Source organism: Colobus angolensis, unplaced genomic scaffold, assembly GCF_000951035.1.
Source record: "Colobus angolensis palliatus isolate OR3802 unplaced genomic scaffold, Cang.pa_1.0 Scaffold427, whole genome shotgun sequence".
Lineage (NCBI taxonomy): Eukaryota > Metazoa > Chordata > Mammalia > Primates > Cercopithecidae > Colobus > Colobus angolensis.
The window spans coordinates 798,751-814,529 of NW_012117677.1; the positions used below are offsets into that span (position 1 = coordinate 798,751).

The 15,779-nt window shown below is 38.7% G+C and overlaps 1 protein-coding gene across 1 annotated transcript in view; it reads right to left on the reverse strand.

Annotated features, from left to right (window-relative positions):
• Positions 1–15,779, reverse strand: part of SYPL1 (synaptophysin-like 1) — a 23,180-nt gene extending 7,401 nt beyond the window's left edge. The window contains exons 1-3 of the mRNA XM_011956868.1: positions 15,602–15,779; positions 2,770–2,894; positions 1,276–1,483 (exon numbers count right to left, since the gene is read on the reverse strand). Of these exons, the coding sequence (XP_011812258.1) occupies positions 1,276–1,483; positions 2,770–2,894; positions 15,602–15,670 (402 nt within the window). The 5' untranslated portion in view covers positions 15,671–15,779. The remainder of the gene's footprint in view (positions 1–1,275; positions 1,484–2,769; positions 2,895–15,601) is intronic.

The window sequence follows — 15,779 nt, forward strand, 5'->3', positions numbered from 1 at the left end:
AGGATGGTCTCGATCTCCTGACCTCGTGATCCACCCGTCTCGGCCTCCCAAAGTGCTGGGATTACAGGCTTGAGCCACCGCGCCCGGCCTGTAGTTACTCTTTTATAGTGGAGGTGTAGCTTAAAACCATGATTTATCTCTGGATCTGCCACCAATAATCTAGGGCAGATCCTACTAACTAAATCTCAGAGAATATTTCTAGCTCAGTAGGCTCTGAAGCCAAAAGTATCAGGACTTCAAATCTAAGTCCTTTGTTGATACCTCAAAGATTCAAAATTAGTTCGTGACTGCCACTAAGGCTGAGTATAAGAATTATCTGGGTCTGATTTTAAATTAAGGAGTTTAGGGACATAGACCAGGAATCAACAAACTTCTTTTGAAAAGGGCCAAATAGCAATATATTTTTTTATCTCTGTTACAACTACTCAACTTTACCACTGAAGCAGCCATAGGCAATGTGTAAATGATCTTGTATGGCTGAGTTCCAAAAAAAACTTTATTTAAAATAAACAAGGCCAGGCTCGGTGGCCACACCTATAACCCCCAGCACTTTGAGAGGCAAGGCAGGCAGATCACTTGAGCCCAGGAGTTTGAGACCAGCCTGGGCAACATGGTAAAACTCTGTCTTTACAAAAATACACAAAAAGTAACTGAGTATGGTGGCTTGTGCCTGTAGTCCCAGCTACTCAGGAGGATCATTTAAGCCCAGGAGGTTGAGGCTGCAGCAAGCCAAGATGGTGCTACTGCACTCCAGCCTGGGCGACAGAGCGAGGCCTTGTCTCAAAAAGTAAATACATAAATAAAGAAGTAAAAATAAAAAATAAGACAGTGACCTCTGGGACATAGTTTGTGAACCCAAGATATAGATAATTAAGCTCAATAAGTTTTGTAGAAGTATAAAGTGAGCCTTTAGAGAAAGAAAAAAAGTAAGAAGCAGAAAGAGTTATGAGGCTATGTTGTGATAAGTAATTCTTCAAATTAAAAGAATTAATTTCGACTTAATTTTTTTGCTATTTGTAACCTGATGTGCTTTATTACATATGTGAGTTTTTTCCAAGTTAAAATAGAGTTAAAAAAGAAACAAACTTTCTTTATAGTGCAAATAGGCTAAAATAATCAAGTTAAACTTAATGGGAGAGAGCTCAACCTTGTGGCAAACATGGGCCAAAATATGCTGAACTGGCTTACGCCAAGAATTTTTATTTCCAGTATAAGAAAATCTATATTTAGCTTATACAAATTATTTTTGTATTAAAAAATAAAGTGATTACTTACAATCATAGGAAGTTTACGACTATCCAGATACAGACTCGTGTAGCCAACATAAAGCAGAAGGGCAGCAATGCAGTACAAGAACACAAACACTGCAAAGGTAACATAGAATTGTGCAGAAGAAGAGTAATCGCCTATGAGAACGTAACTTTTCCAATTTACATCACATATGTTTACACCTGGAGGTGGCTGAAATGATGCCTCATTCAACCTATTAAAATAAACGTATGAATTATTGGACTTTCCTGGCAGAGACAGAAACATTTATGTAAAACAACGAATGACACTTCAAAAAATACTCCCCAAATATATTAAAAACATTCCTTTGGGGAAAAAAGTAAAATTCAAATACTATATTTAAGTAAACTGAAATTTTCATAATAAATGTATATAAGTTATACCTGGTATTGGTTTATGATACACTGAATATAGACTGAATTAAATACTTTCATACCCAGATACTATCTTCCTGCAGTAAAAAATTAGGTAGGAGGGATTATACCAAATGGTTATACTTTGAGACATCATATTTCATTTTGTGTGGCACAGTATGTGTGACTAGCCCGAACAGAGCCAATTACAACAATGATTTACATTTTTAACACTGGATCAATAGTTGCTAACAATAAATATTGCCTTTCATTTTTCCCAACCATAAATTGTAAAAGACTTGTCACTAAAGATGCTGTAACAGTTCCTTACGTGATAAGTGTCTAGGAGAAAGGATACAAGATAGAGAGGTTTTGATGATTACTAACCACTTATTATCTGACTTATCTTTAATATGGAGATTTTATTTAATCATCAAAACAGCCTTACAAGATAATACTTCCAATTACTGGACCAAAAAATTGAGTCTAGGGTCAAGTAAGTAAAGTTAGTAAGTGAAAGAAGATTCTCACCCTGGCTTAAACATAGGACATATTCAGTAAACTTTTCAATGGATACTGATGTCAAACAAGACTTCACAGATGAAATATTCTTCTGTAAGTAAAGTCACTTACTTTAAGAGTAAGAAAGTATGACTTTATGCTAATGAATGAAATATGGAATCTCTTTATATACATCTATGTCTTAAACCTATATAAAGACATAAATATTCAGTAATTGCAAAAAACATTGAGAATCTGGATTTTTCTAAGTTATGTTTCCTTCTACATTAGGGCTTCTTATACTAAGGTGATAGAACAATCTCTAGTTTGCTTTATTTTTACATTTCCAATCCTCTGTTAGAATAAAATTATCAAGGCAACATCACATTGTTATAAAAGTTTCTAAACACTTACTTTCACTTTCTGTCCTATTTTGTTATAGACCAGGAGATGTTTTTAGACAGGCATGGGTCTGTGTACCACAGTTTGGGAGGTAATGATCACTTACAAATGAGCATGCAATCTAAATTTTCTACCCTCCACAATCAATAAATTGCTGGAAACCTTAATGACTCACTGTGAAAGTAAAAAGAGTAGTGAAACCATTAAAATAAATATAACTCACCTGAATGGATAACCAAAAGTAGCTGTAATAGTTTTATTCTCAGTAATTGTGGGAGGACAACTCACTTGAATTTCTGTTTGGCCCTTAAAACCTCCACAGGTGGCAAAAGCAAAGATAGAAGCAATCTACACAAAGTAAGATGAAAAAAGACAAAAGAAAAAACAAGATAAGCATTACTACACCCCAAACAAGGGTCACTAAAACTGTAAGCACACTGATTATTAAAAATTGGCTCACTAACATTCTAGAAATTCTTCTTTTTTTGAGACAGGGTTTCTGTCACCCAGGCTGGAGTACACCGGCATGATCAGGGCTTACTGCAGCCTTGGCCTCCTAGGCTCAAGCCGTCCTCCCACCTCGCCCCCCAAGCAGCTGCATCACAGGTGTGCACCACCACACCCGGTTAATCTTTTTTTGAATTTTATTAGAGATGAGGCCTCGCTGCGTTGCCCAGGTTTGTCTTGAACTCCTGAACTCAAGCAATCCTCCCATCTTGGCCTCCCAAAATGCTGGGATTACAGGTGTGAGTCACTGTGCCCAGCTCCCCACTACGCTTTTTTAAAGAGATGAGTCTCACTCCGTTGTATAGACTCAAGTGTAGTGGCACAATCACAGCTTACTGCAGCCCTGAACTCTCAAGTGATCCTCCCAAGGAGCTGGGACTAAGGAGTGTGCCACCATGCCTGGCTACATTCTAGAAATCCTTAAACACAAACTAAAATGGTGAAAGACATTAAAACATTCATTTGCAAACCTTGACAAATGTGATTTTATTTTCCCGAGTATAATATAGAAATTAATGTACCAGCCCATATGACAATTCATTTGTTCATACTTTAGTGTATCCACTAAGTATTAGTATGAAATATAGAGGGAGACTCATTTATTAGTATCAAAATCAAAATGGGTGAATTGGAGGTATTTTTATTTGGAACGCAAGTTATCAGTAATTTGTAAAGCCAAGAGGCTGTAAGCAAAGAAGAAACACTATTTCATGAGCCTATTAAGCCTCCCTTGTGGGTATTTCCAGGTCTCAAAAAGTTGTTGGAAACTTATTTTCCTAATCATGCATATGCTTAAAAAATGAATGATGTTCTCTCAAATACTATCTAAAACACAAAAAACCTGGAAGCAACCTAAATGTTGACAGGGAATCAAACTATAATTCATCCACTCATTCATGCATGCAATGAAACATTATATAGCTGTTGGAGATTAACAACATAGAAAGTATTCATTACATATAAAGTAAATTTAAACAACAAAAACTAGAAAGGTTATGCATCAAAATTTCAAGGTCACCTCTCAAAGGAAGATAAAAAATAATTCCTTTTTATTTTTGTACTTGTGAATTTTCTACAAAACACCACAAGTAAGCAAAAAACTCCAGACGTGCTGTTAAAGTCCAAGAGCTCAATCTTTCAGCAAGTGGTGATGGCTCTATTTTCAAAATACGTTTGCAATCTGACCACTTGTACTGCCTCCTGATCTGAACTACCATCACCTCTTGCCTGAATTTTGCACTAAATGGTCTCTCTGCTTCTGCCCTTGCCCCAGCTTCAGTCTGTTATCAACATAACAGCCAAGACAATCTTTTAAAAACGTAAGGCAGAAAATGTTATCCTTTGCTCAAAACCCTCCAATGGCTTTTGAGCTCTCTATGAATAAAAATCAAAGTTCATATAAAGGCCTGCAAGATCCTTTCTTCCCTTATATTTCTGACCTCATGTTGCGACTTTTTCCTTTACCTAATCTGTATACACAAACTGCTTTCCATGCAACACCTTTAGTGACATGGGATAAACTCCTCCTTCAGGACCTTTGCACTGGCTATTTCCTCTGCATGGAATACATGGTTCACTCCCTCACTTCCACAGCTTCCTATTCCAGTATGACCTTCTCCGAGAGACCTTCCCCTCACTACACTATATCAAATAAGAGCACTACTACACAACCTATTCCCTCTACTCTATTTCTGCTCTATTTCTCCTCTGTTCTAATTACCACTGCTTGACACAGTACTTAATTTGTCTGTCTTTCCCTAGAATAGAAACTTAAAGAGGTCAGGGACTTGGTTTTATTCAAGGTCATACACACTTAGCAAGTGGTAGCAGATAAAATTCAATGCAGATTTGATATCAAACCTTCACTGTTGAACACTTGATTATAATGCCTCCCATGGATTATTCCAGGGCCTTAAATCGTATAGGCCATAATCCACATTATAATAATTGTCAAGGGTTTGTTTCCCCTCCCTGCCCCCACAAAGAAGAGATACATGAAAAGAATCTGGTTACAGATAGGAAGAGTCTGAGGTAATGTCCAGCACATAGTTTGAGGTCTTAACTGTTAAGAAGTGATCCCTGGTTTTCACAGGATTTCAAAATGTGTAAAAATAACTTTCCTTGGAAAATGTGTCATGAAGTCATTTTTCATTATTTGTAATAAATAATGTTTTATGTTAAAAAAAAAAGGTAAAGATAGAAGAATCGATACTCTCTCAGAATAAATATGCATGAATACACAGAGTGAAAAGGCCAGAAAATGAGTCCTGAGCATATACCCACATTTAAATTAAAAAAAAAAAAATGAGATATACAAATTGAACCAATGGAGCAGAATAAAGAGGCCAGGAATAGACTAGTGTGTATAAGACAAATTGTATCTAACAGAGTTGATTTGTAGATCACAGAGGAAAGGAACGTGGTGGTTTTAAAGATAATGCCCACCAACTCTTTGATAAAACTCCCATCAAGAGGTGGAGCTTGATTTCCCTTCCCTTGAGTGTGAACTAAATATAGTGACTTGCTTCTACAGAATAGAATATGGTACTGCGAAGAAATGGGATGGCTTTTCTGAGACTCAGTTATAAAAACATTGCAACTTTTTTTTTTTTTTTTGAGACATAGTCTCGCTTTGTCACCCAGGCTGGAGTGCAATGGTGCAATCTCGGCTCACTGCAACCTCCACCTCCCAGGTTCAAGCAATTCTCCTTCCTCAGCCTCCCGAGTAGCAGGGGTAATTACAGGTGCCCACCACCATGTCCGGTTAATTTTTGTATTTTCAGTAGAGACGGGGTTTCACCATGTTGGTGAGGCCAGTCTCGAACTCCTGACCTCTGGTGATCCACCGGCCTTGGCCTCCCAAAGTGCTGGGATTATAGGCTTGAGCCACCGCACCCAGCCAAAGACTGCTTCTGTCTTCCTTTTTCATTCCTGAACTTTCCCATTCTCTGGGGGAAGCCAGTGGCCATGTTGGGAGGATACTCAGGCAACTTTTAGAGACTCACATGGTGTGGAATTGAGGACTGCCAGTAACCACATGACCAAGCTTGGAAGGGGATCCTCTGAGGTTTGCCAACAGTCATGAGAATGAGCTGGAGGCCTTGAGAAGCAACCCCAGCCAACAGCCAGACTGCAACCTTATGGGAGACCCTATGCCCAAACCATAGCTAAGCTGCTCCCAAATTCCTGACCCACAGAAGAATGGGTGAGATTTATTATCTCACCTAATAAAGGTCAACAGACCTTTGTTTTAAACTGCTAAGTTCAGCGTAATTTGTTATACAGCAATAGATAACTAATACAAGGAAGAGTTGTTCAGTACATGGTCCAGATGAGCTGTACACAAAAGTAAAAAGTCTTTAAAAGAACCATAAAAGATTGTTAAATTCAACTACAGAAAAAAAATTGTAATCAAGTCAGCTGTTGAATGTAAAACAAGCTACCAATTAGGTGAACATATATATAATAAACATAATGTCACAAAGGATTTACTAGTATATGGATCTAAGAGAAACCCTTGCTCACGTGTAGTAAGAGATGTATAAGAATGTTCATAAGAAACGGGGAGGGGAAAAGCAACGGGAAAATGGATAAAACACCATAGTATATTCTTACAAGGGGAAGTCATATGGCAAAAAAGATATAAGAATTACAACTGCCTACATCAACATAGATGAATCATAGAAATCCAATGCTGAGTTAAAACAAAAACAAAACAAAAACCATGTTGCATATGACTACCTAGAGTATAAAACCATTTTTTAAAAAGCTCTGTTTACCTGACTACATTACACCTGCCATTATTTTTGTTCAGGCCGTCACCATTTTTCACTGGGTGTAACCCAGCAGACGCTTCTTCTCATTTCCAATTTCATTCCAATTGATACTCATCTTCTATAATGTGGGCAGTACAGTTGCAGTACCCAGTGATGCTACTTGTGAGTCTTGAACACTTTACATGTCACTAATCTAAATTGATATGTACTCCAACTGCAAAATACACACTAGATTTTGAAGATTTAGTATGAATAAGATGTAAAATATTTTATTAATTTTTATATTGATGACTTGTTCAAACAATAATTTGGATAGATTGGATTAAGTAAAATATATTGTTAAAATTAATTTCACCTGTTTCCTCTTATTTTAGTGTAATCTGATTAACAGAACACTGAGAATTACTATGTGGTTTGCATTTTTGATTCCCATTGTATTTTTTTGTACTGGACAGAGCTAGTTTAGAATGATGTCACATTGATCTGAAATAAAAATCTGATCATGTCCTTCCCATTTAAAGGAATTTCCTCAATTGTTTTTTAACCTAAATTAAACAAAAAATGCTCAAACTTCTTAATTTGGCATAAAAAGCATGGCTGATCAATGCTCAACTTTATAGATTTATCTGTAGTGTATTCACTGCCAGGTACTGTATGATTCGGTCACATTATACTGCTTACTGTTCCTGAAACATACCATGTATTTATGTCTTAAATGTATATGCTGCTTCTTCTGGGAATGCCCCATCTCTAATTAGCTCATTCCTTGTGGTAGAACTCATGATTCTTCTCTTAAGCTATCACAGACATTAACTCTATTATATATGAATGCTACTATAGGCATTTTTCTTGTGTAACTTGCTTTATAAAAAATAAAATGGGGCCGGGTGCAGTGGCTTATGCCTGTAATTCCAGCACTTTGGGAGACCATGGCAGGATGATCGTTTGAGCCCAGAAGTTCAATACCAGATTGGGCAACACAGTGAGACCCTGTCTTAAAAATTAAATTAAATTAAATTAAAAAATTAAATAGAAAAATGAATTTCCTAATATAACAAGTAGCAAATAAATAGCATACAGCACTACAGCTTGTTGCTTTCAAGACTATTACTTCTACTGCTCCTTTGCCAGACTGTCATGTCTTTGCACCTGGTTTTGTTTAGAATTTTCAATGACTAGCAGAAAACCTGACACATAGCAAATGCTCACTAAATAATTGCTTAAGGAAAAAATAATTTCCAATAACTTATAAGTAAAACTATATTTTGAATCTTACATAATTATCATTTTAAAGCTTTTTGTTATAAGGATAGATAAATATCATGACAGCAATTCTGGTCTTTATCTTATAGAAAGAAGGGACAAAAGCACATATTTTACATTAAACAAAGTACAAAATTATGAGGGCAAAATATCCAACTATCTCACTTCTCCCTATATTCTACTGCTATTTTGATCTAAACTGGAAGTTATATACTGGCAGCCTGTTGGTAAAACCTGGCCTACAAATATATTTGTGGGGCCTTTGCAGTATTACAAAAAAATGTGAATTTGCTCTCATTGTTTTAATATCGCTAATTTAATTTAATAAATTAAAATAATTTAATAATTAAATTATTAATTTAATTAATTTTAATATTACATATAAAAATTTGGATTTCCTGCTTTTCCCGAGTATGTATGCGAAAGCTGAAGAATGGCAACATCAGACCCACATTCTCATAAAGCAACAATCAGAGAGAACTGAGTGACAGATGTCATTTATGGCAGAGCATGTGCTTTCCAGGTTATCTGCTTCTCCATTGTCTTAACAGCCCTCAGGATGTGTGTTAGTTGCCAGTAAGTAATCAATGACATACTAGTGTTTTTCTTCCAAACATCTTGCTTCACTCATTTAATTTAGAGGGTGGTTCCTATGACCATTTCAATTTCTAACCCTAGTCTAAAATGAAGGAGTACTGGTGTTCTGATTTATATTTTCTGGCCACTTTTGAAACTCATTTTCCCATACACTCCTACCCCATGAAGAATGACCGAAACTACTGACATGGAATTCTATCTGCAGAGTAACTAGTAAGAATCCAGGGGCAGGGTGACAGCAAGCTTCTGTTTAGGTCAGAAAAGTTACATGTTAACATACAGCCCCAAGTATCCAGAGAAACAGTCCCACTTACCTCTCTGCCCATCAGACCCATACTAGATGACCACCATGGCAGATCTTATTCAGAGAATTGTAACCTCAGGGTGAAAATTACAGCCTGGTTTTCTGGAGCACTAGTCTCCAAAGTAGACTGGAGTAGTCAATTAACTGGTGCACCAGAAGAAAATATATAAACTTCTATTTAGATCTACTTTCAGACTTAAATAAGGAATTGAAGCTTTATTGCAATTAATATACCACTGAAACCCATGCTAGGCAGCACATCAGAAGGTTACATGTCAGTACGGCATGCTGGGTAGCCTGAAGGTAAGGGGAATCTCACACACGGAAGGACAGACAGTGATAACCTGACCTATTCGTTCACTTTTAGTGTTCATGCATTACAATGTGAGTGGGCCTGGATTTATGGAATAAATTGTCTAGTTTTAACCAAACTAACCTTCACAAAATTGTCCTGTGGCTTTAAAATGTCTTCAAAGAAACTATAGATTGGTAACACACACACTCATGTATAAAAGAGAAAATGGAAGCATTCATACTCTACATATACTCTATGATTACATTCATCAGCCATATTACAAGGTAAAAACAGACTACTTAATCAGATCACAAGAAGGTGGCAAAACAAAAAATAATCAGAATAGTATCTGAAACAAGGATTTAAAAATATAAACAAAATTTGCACTGAGTAATATACCTTAAGATACTAACTGACATAGTAAAACATGCATCTTAAGTTGTAGATGCATATTGTGGCTCTGTCCATAAAATTTTGTACTAATAGGCGTTTATGATAAAAAAGACTCTGGAGGCTGGGCATGGTGGCTCACTCCTGTAATCCCAGCACTTTGGGAGGCCGAGCCGGGTGGATCACCTGAGGTCAGGTGTTCCGAGACCAACCTGGCCAACATGGTGAAACCCCGTCTCTACTAAAAATAAAAAAAAAAAAATTAGCTGGGTGTGGTGGTGGGCACCTGTAATCCCAGCTACTTGGGAGGCTGAAGCAGGAGAGCTGCTTGAACCTGGGAGGTAGAGGTTGAAGCGAGCCAAGATCACGCCACTGCACTCCAGCCTGGGTGACAGAGCAAGACTACGTCTCAAAGAAAAAAAAAAAAAAAAAAAAAGAGACTCTGGAGGCTGGGTGCAGTGGCTCATCTAAGCATTTTGGGAGGCCAAGGCAGCAGAATTACTTGAGCCCACAAGTTCGAGACTGGCCTGGGTGACATGGTGGGACTCTGTCTCTATAAAAAATTATAAAAGTAGCTGGGTGTGGTGGTGTGTAGCTGTAGTCCCAGCTACCCGGGAGGCTGAAGTGAGAGAAAAGCTTGAGCCTGGGGAAGTCAAGGCTGCAATTAGTCGTGATCGTGCTTCTGCACTCCAGCCTGGGTGACAGAGTGAGACCCTGTCTCAAAAAATAAATAATTAAAATTTTAAAAGAGTTTGGAGACCTAACTTCTATTACTAGACCATGCTCATTCTGAGGATTCTACTGGAGAATACTAGTATTCACCTGGTTTATGAGTGTTGTTTACACGTTTCTAGCTGCAGGATCCTCACTGTTATTTAATTTCGCCATTAATCTGAAATCATCTACTTAAATTTCTTTCTGTCCAAGGTTTAGTTTATCTAAGCAATAACTTAAATCTTCAAAAATAGATATAAAAGTATATTGTGTATGAGTGTTTACATGCAAAACAAATGTATGCTGGTTTTAATAAGTCAAATGATCATTCAGTACTTAAAATGAACTATTATAGCACGTTTGCCTTTACAATCAAAAGATTAGATGCCTAGAGCCAAGGTACTGATTTTTATGAGTCAAAGTCTGAAATGTTTGCTAAAGTTATTCATTTTAAAACATGTATTGTTTTTGATGGTGATATTTCAGTTTATTCCCACTGGGCAATAAAGTCAGTTACAAAGTGCTTCAGTTTCACTGTATCTCCATTTGCTTCTAATGTACAATAGTAGAAAATTCTAAATAGCCTGCCAAGATACTTCAATAACCCTTAAAAATTTGGATTATGGCTGGGTGCAGTGGCTCATGCCTGTAATCCCCGCACTTTGGGAGGCTAGGGCAGATGGACTACCTGAGGTCAGGAGTTTGAGACCATCCTAGTGAAACCAGGTAAAACCCCGTCTCTACTAAAAACACAAAAATTCGCTGGGCGAGGTGGAGCATGCCTGTAGTGCCAGCAAGACTCCACCTCCAAAAAAAAAAAAAAATTGGATGATGAGAAGTAAACTCTAGAGCTCCTGCTGAAATAAACAGCTAGTTTTTTGCTAAATCCTAATCATTGTACGTTGAAAACATCTTTATGTCACCTGAAATCTCCGAGGAACCTAAATATATTTATTTAAAAACCATTTATCGGCCAGGTGCTGTGGCTCACGCCTGTAATCCCAACACTTGGGGAGGCTGAGGCGGGTGGATCACTTGAGGTCAGGAGCTAAGAGTCCAGGCTAGCCAGCATGGTGAAACCCCGTCTCTACTAAAAATACAAAACTTAGCTGGGTGTAGTGGCGAGTGCCTGTAATCCCAGCTACTCGGGAGACTAAGGTAGAAGAATCTCTGGAACCTGGAAGGCGAGGTTGCATTGAGCCGAGACCACACCACTGCACTCCAGCCTGGACAAGAGAGAGACTCTGTCTCAAAATAAATAAATACAGAAAAATAAAAATCATTTTCTAATTGCTCTACTATTTTCATGTCTTCTGGAGTGAATCAATATCCTGACTGTTGATCTGGCTGGCTGTCTTGAAATAAGCCTGTCACTTTGTGGAAAACTGACAGCATTTGTTGCCATAATTTGAGTTTTTAAGTAAAAACTAGTTTTCTTCATGTGTTTTAGGATATTTGATATAGGCTCAACTTGATTGTCCCCTCCTGCTTCTATCCCTGTCTAGCGGCTTTATGGTCATGGTCATTTCTGCTTGGCCTTCTGAGTCCCCTAGTCCACAAACACCACACCTTATGATGGGACCCCCAAACCACCAACATAAGTGAACATGTAAGTTATCACAAATCCAGACCTTAAGCCTGCAAGTAGATTGGTCCAGGTCTTGAGTGGCTATATGTATCTCTTTATTTCTACACTTTTAAGTACTCAGCTTTATTTAAGTCATAAATCCAGACAGTCAGTTGAGTTTTCTCCAGATTTATTAATAATTACCAAATTTGGGAACAGTCTTTCTCCCTGCCATATTTTCTGTTCTGTTTCTGGTCCCCAGTGATGTTTACCTCATCAATTCTCAATGTGTGGTCTGTGGACCCCTGAAAGCTCCCAAGAGTCTTTCAGGCGTTCATGGAGGTAAAACATTTTCCGAACAATACTAAGACATTATTTGCCTTTTAGACTGTGTTGACATTTGTACCGATGAAGCAGACATACTGGTGGGGAAAACTGCCCGGCTTAGTAAGAATCAAGAAGAATACCAAACTCTATTTCATTGCCACACACTTGTAGTTAAAAACGAACAAAAAAAAACCACCAGTTTTACTTAAGAATGTCTGATGAAGCAGTAAAAATTTTATTAAACCTTGACCCTTGAGTTCTCTTCTCAGTATGATAAAATGGGAAATGCAGATAAAGACTTTTGTTGCATACCAAATACAATGGTTGTCTCCAGAGAATGCATTTAAGCAACTGAGCTGTAAGCTGAACTAGTGGCTTTTTTTTGTAAACATTAAATTTCTCCCATCTTCACAGTCAAACAGCGATTTATGCTGTCTTCACTTTCTTACCACACTTTCATTCAGCCTACTAAAATCTGGCTTTTTGATTTTACTGAAACTGCTCTTGCTAAAGCCACCAACAGTATGATTAGTAAAACCAAGGGATGCATTTTAGTCCTTATTTTACTTAACCATTCTATTGCACCTAATGTCTTGGGGTACTCTTTTCTTGAAATTCTAATAGTGATGCCAAGGCATTATTTCCCTCAATTTTCCTAACCATTCCTTCTCTCCTTTGCAGGCAGATATCTGCTGTATCTGCAGCCCAAACTCATATTTTAAATTCTAGACCCATATATACAACTGTATCCTATAGGATACCTCCAAAAGATCTAAAAAGACCACAAACTCAATACATCTGAAACCTCTGACCTTCCACAAAAATCTGCTCCTCCTCCTCCTAATGACATACCTTGAATAATGATGCTAATGGCAACCAAGTCAGAAAGACAGCAGTCATCTTAGGGTCCTCTCTCTTCCTTACCTTCCATACATATTCTAATTTGTAACCTCCTTTTGTAAACCCCTTCAGTTGTACTGAAACTAATTTTAGGCCCTCATAATTCCTCAATCAACAGATTTCCTTTCCTCCAATTCTGACGTTTCCAATCCATCCTTTTAGAAATTTTCATTTTGTCAGCACTGTAGAGGGATGGTTTGGAAAGGTCAGAATTGGAGGAAGAGAAATCTGTTCATTAAGGAATTATGAGGGCCTAAAATTAGTCATGTTATTGACTTGTTTAAAGCCTTTAAGTAAGTTCCCATCCCCTATGGCAGGGATTCTGGACTTGAGTGGAATAAACACTCCAATATTCTGTACCCTGCACATATGCATTTTCCTAAGGGTCCAGATTCCCAAAGATTAACCCTAGAAGCAGCGAACCTCTTTGAAGTGTTTTCAGAATAATCTCAAACTATATCCTCCAACCCAGTATATATTCCAACTAACCCCCAATTACTTTTAAGTTCTCATACAGGGTTATGCTGCTTCAACATTTCCTACCACTGAATGTAAGATTCCTTCTGCCTAGAAAGTCACTCCCCAAGTGAACCAGTACCCATCCTTCAAGTGTTCGTTCAGCTATGAAGTCCTCCCTAGTTCCTCCAAGCAAATGCTCTCTCCTTCATTTCTTCTACTATTCTTTGCATACACCTTTATTACCGTTTATTATATGGCATTTTCATATTTTTTATGTCCTTCATCCTTAACAGATCATGAGAAAAAGACCATGTTTTATTCATGTTGGTATGCTAGTGTTCAGTACAGATCTGGTATAAAATAGTCAAATATTCATTGAATAAATATTTACCACACCATTAACAATGTGTAGTCTTTTCATAAAAGGCTCTCCTGTGTAATAACAAGCTGTTCAAACTGAAAGTAGTATTTCCGTAAGATGCTTAAAAAGGGTGATTTTTCAAAATACATCAGAACACAAATGAACTTATCACTAGTGCTTGAAATATTAAGGAAAAAGCTAAATCTACAGTTGTTTAAAAACTTGACAAATAATATAAGCACAGACATAAACAGCTGCCTCTTCATTTAAGTGGAAATCTAAATTATTAGTTATAAATTTAACTATAATCCTCAATGAGACTAAATCTAGATGTAAGACTTTCTTAACGTTTCTATTTGATTAGCCTCGTTAATGCGATTTTCCTCTTGCAATTTTTAAATGCTTTAATCATGGTTTTCTTTATACCCAAATCTGGACTTAGGTTCAAAAAAATTAGGTTTATTTATTTATGCGTCTTTAAAGTAGTCATTTGTGTGAAGTCAGCACTACTTCAGTTTTCAGAAAACACACAAAATGTTCAGTGAATGGTGAAACCGTCTAACCCCTTGGGCGGTTACAATGGTCTAAGTAGAAAATCACATTAGGTACCCATCAGAGAAACCGAGTTTCAGTTGCTTTTAAAAACATCCTCGGTAGGTTATTTAGAACAGGAAATTGAAAGTTCTTATTCTTCTTCACCACTCTATCACTAAAGAAAAGGGCGAAAAAGCTACGGATGTAAATGCTGCTGTCTATAAACACAACTTGCCTGCAGAAATACGTAGTGGGCCACGAAGTTTGAAGGAAGCCCGCAGTGCCAGGTATATTCACCAACTCCTCCAAGTGACTGATCATTGCCAAGGTCGAATTAATAAGTGTTCTTGATGTTAATGATTGTGAGTGTTCTCAAAAAAGGACTAAAAGCTGACTTTCCAAGCAGGATGTTGCTTGGAAATACCCAAAACACACTCGATGTCCATTCCTAACGTGTTATTAAGTGAACCGATCTGACTCCATGCGTTTTGTTAAAAGGCCTTTCCTTCGTTCCCCTGGCCCACAGTTTATTTTTGACTATTTTTAACTCGGAGCCCATCTTAAAAACAAATTAAGAACGGAATGCTCGCCAAATCACGTCTACAAGACAAAACTGGCTTCCCAGGGAGCTGGACCTCGAGTGGGCACTGGCTGGGACGTACCCGCTGAGCCTCTCCGCAGAGCGCGACACCAGCCGCCGGGTTTCGGTTAGACCGCAGCAGGAAGTTTTCCCTTCCTCTGCGGGAAGCCGTGGAGCCAAGGGGAAATTTGAACTCCCACTCCACGGGGGCACCCAGAGGGGAGCTCCGGTGTGGGAGGGTGCTCCCCCAGGGGAACCAGGCGGCCGAGGAGCCCGTGATTCGACGCCCGCCGCGGCGTCTCCGCCCAGCGCGGGCCCAGGCCGCGGCCTCCCTGCCCTCCCTACCGTCCACTCCCAGTCCCGGGGCGGCGGCCTCAAAGCCTGCGCGGCAGGGCAGGGTCCCGGCTCGCAGGCCCCTGTCTCCCTGCTTAGGGCGCCGCGCAGAGCGGCTGCGGGCCTGGCAGGCGCGGGCTGCACTCACCCACTCGAGGACCTTGATGAAGCCGAGCGGCTCCTTGAGAGGGTTGAGATTGATCTGGAAGCCGGACATCCTCTAAGGGAAGGAGGGAGAGAGAGTCAGGAGGACGGGGCGGAGAAGGAGGGGACCGACGAGACCCGAGCAGCCCGGCGGCGAGGAAAGCCAGGCGGGGCGGGCGCGC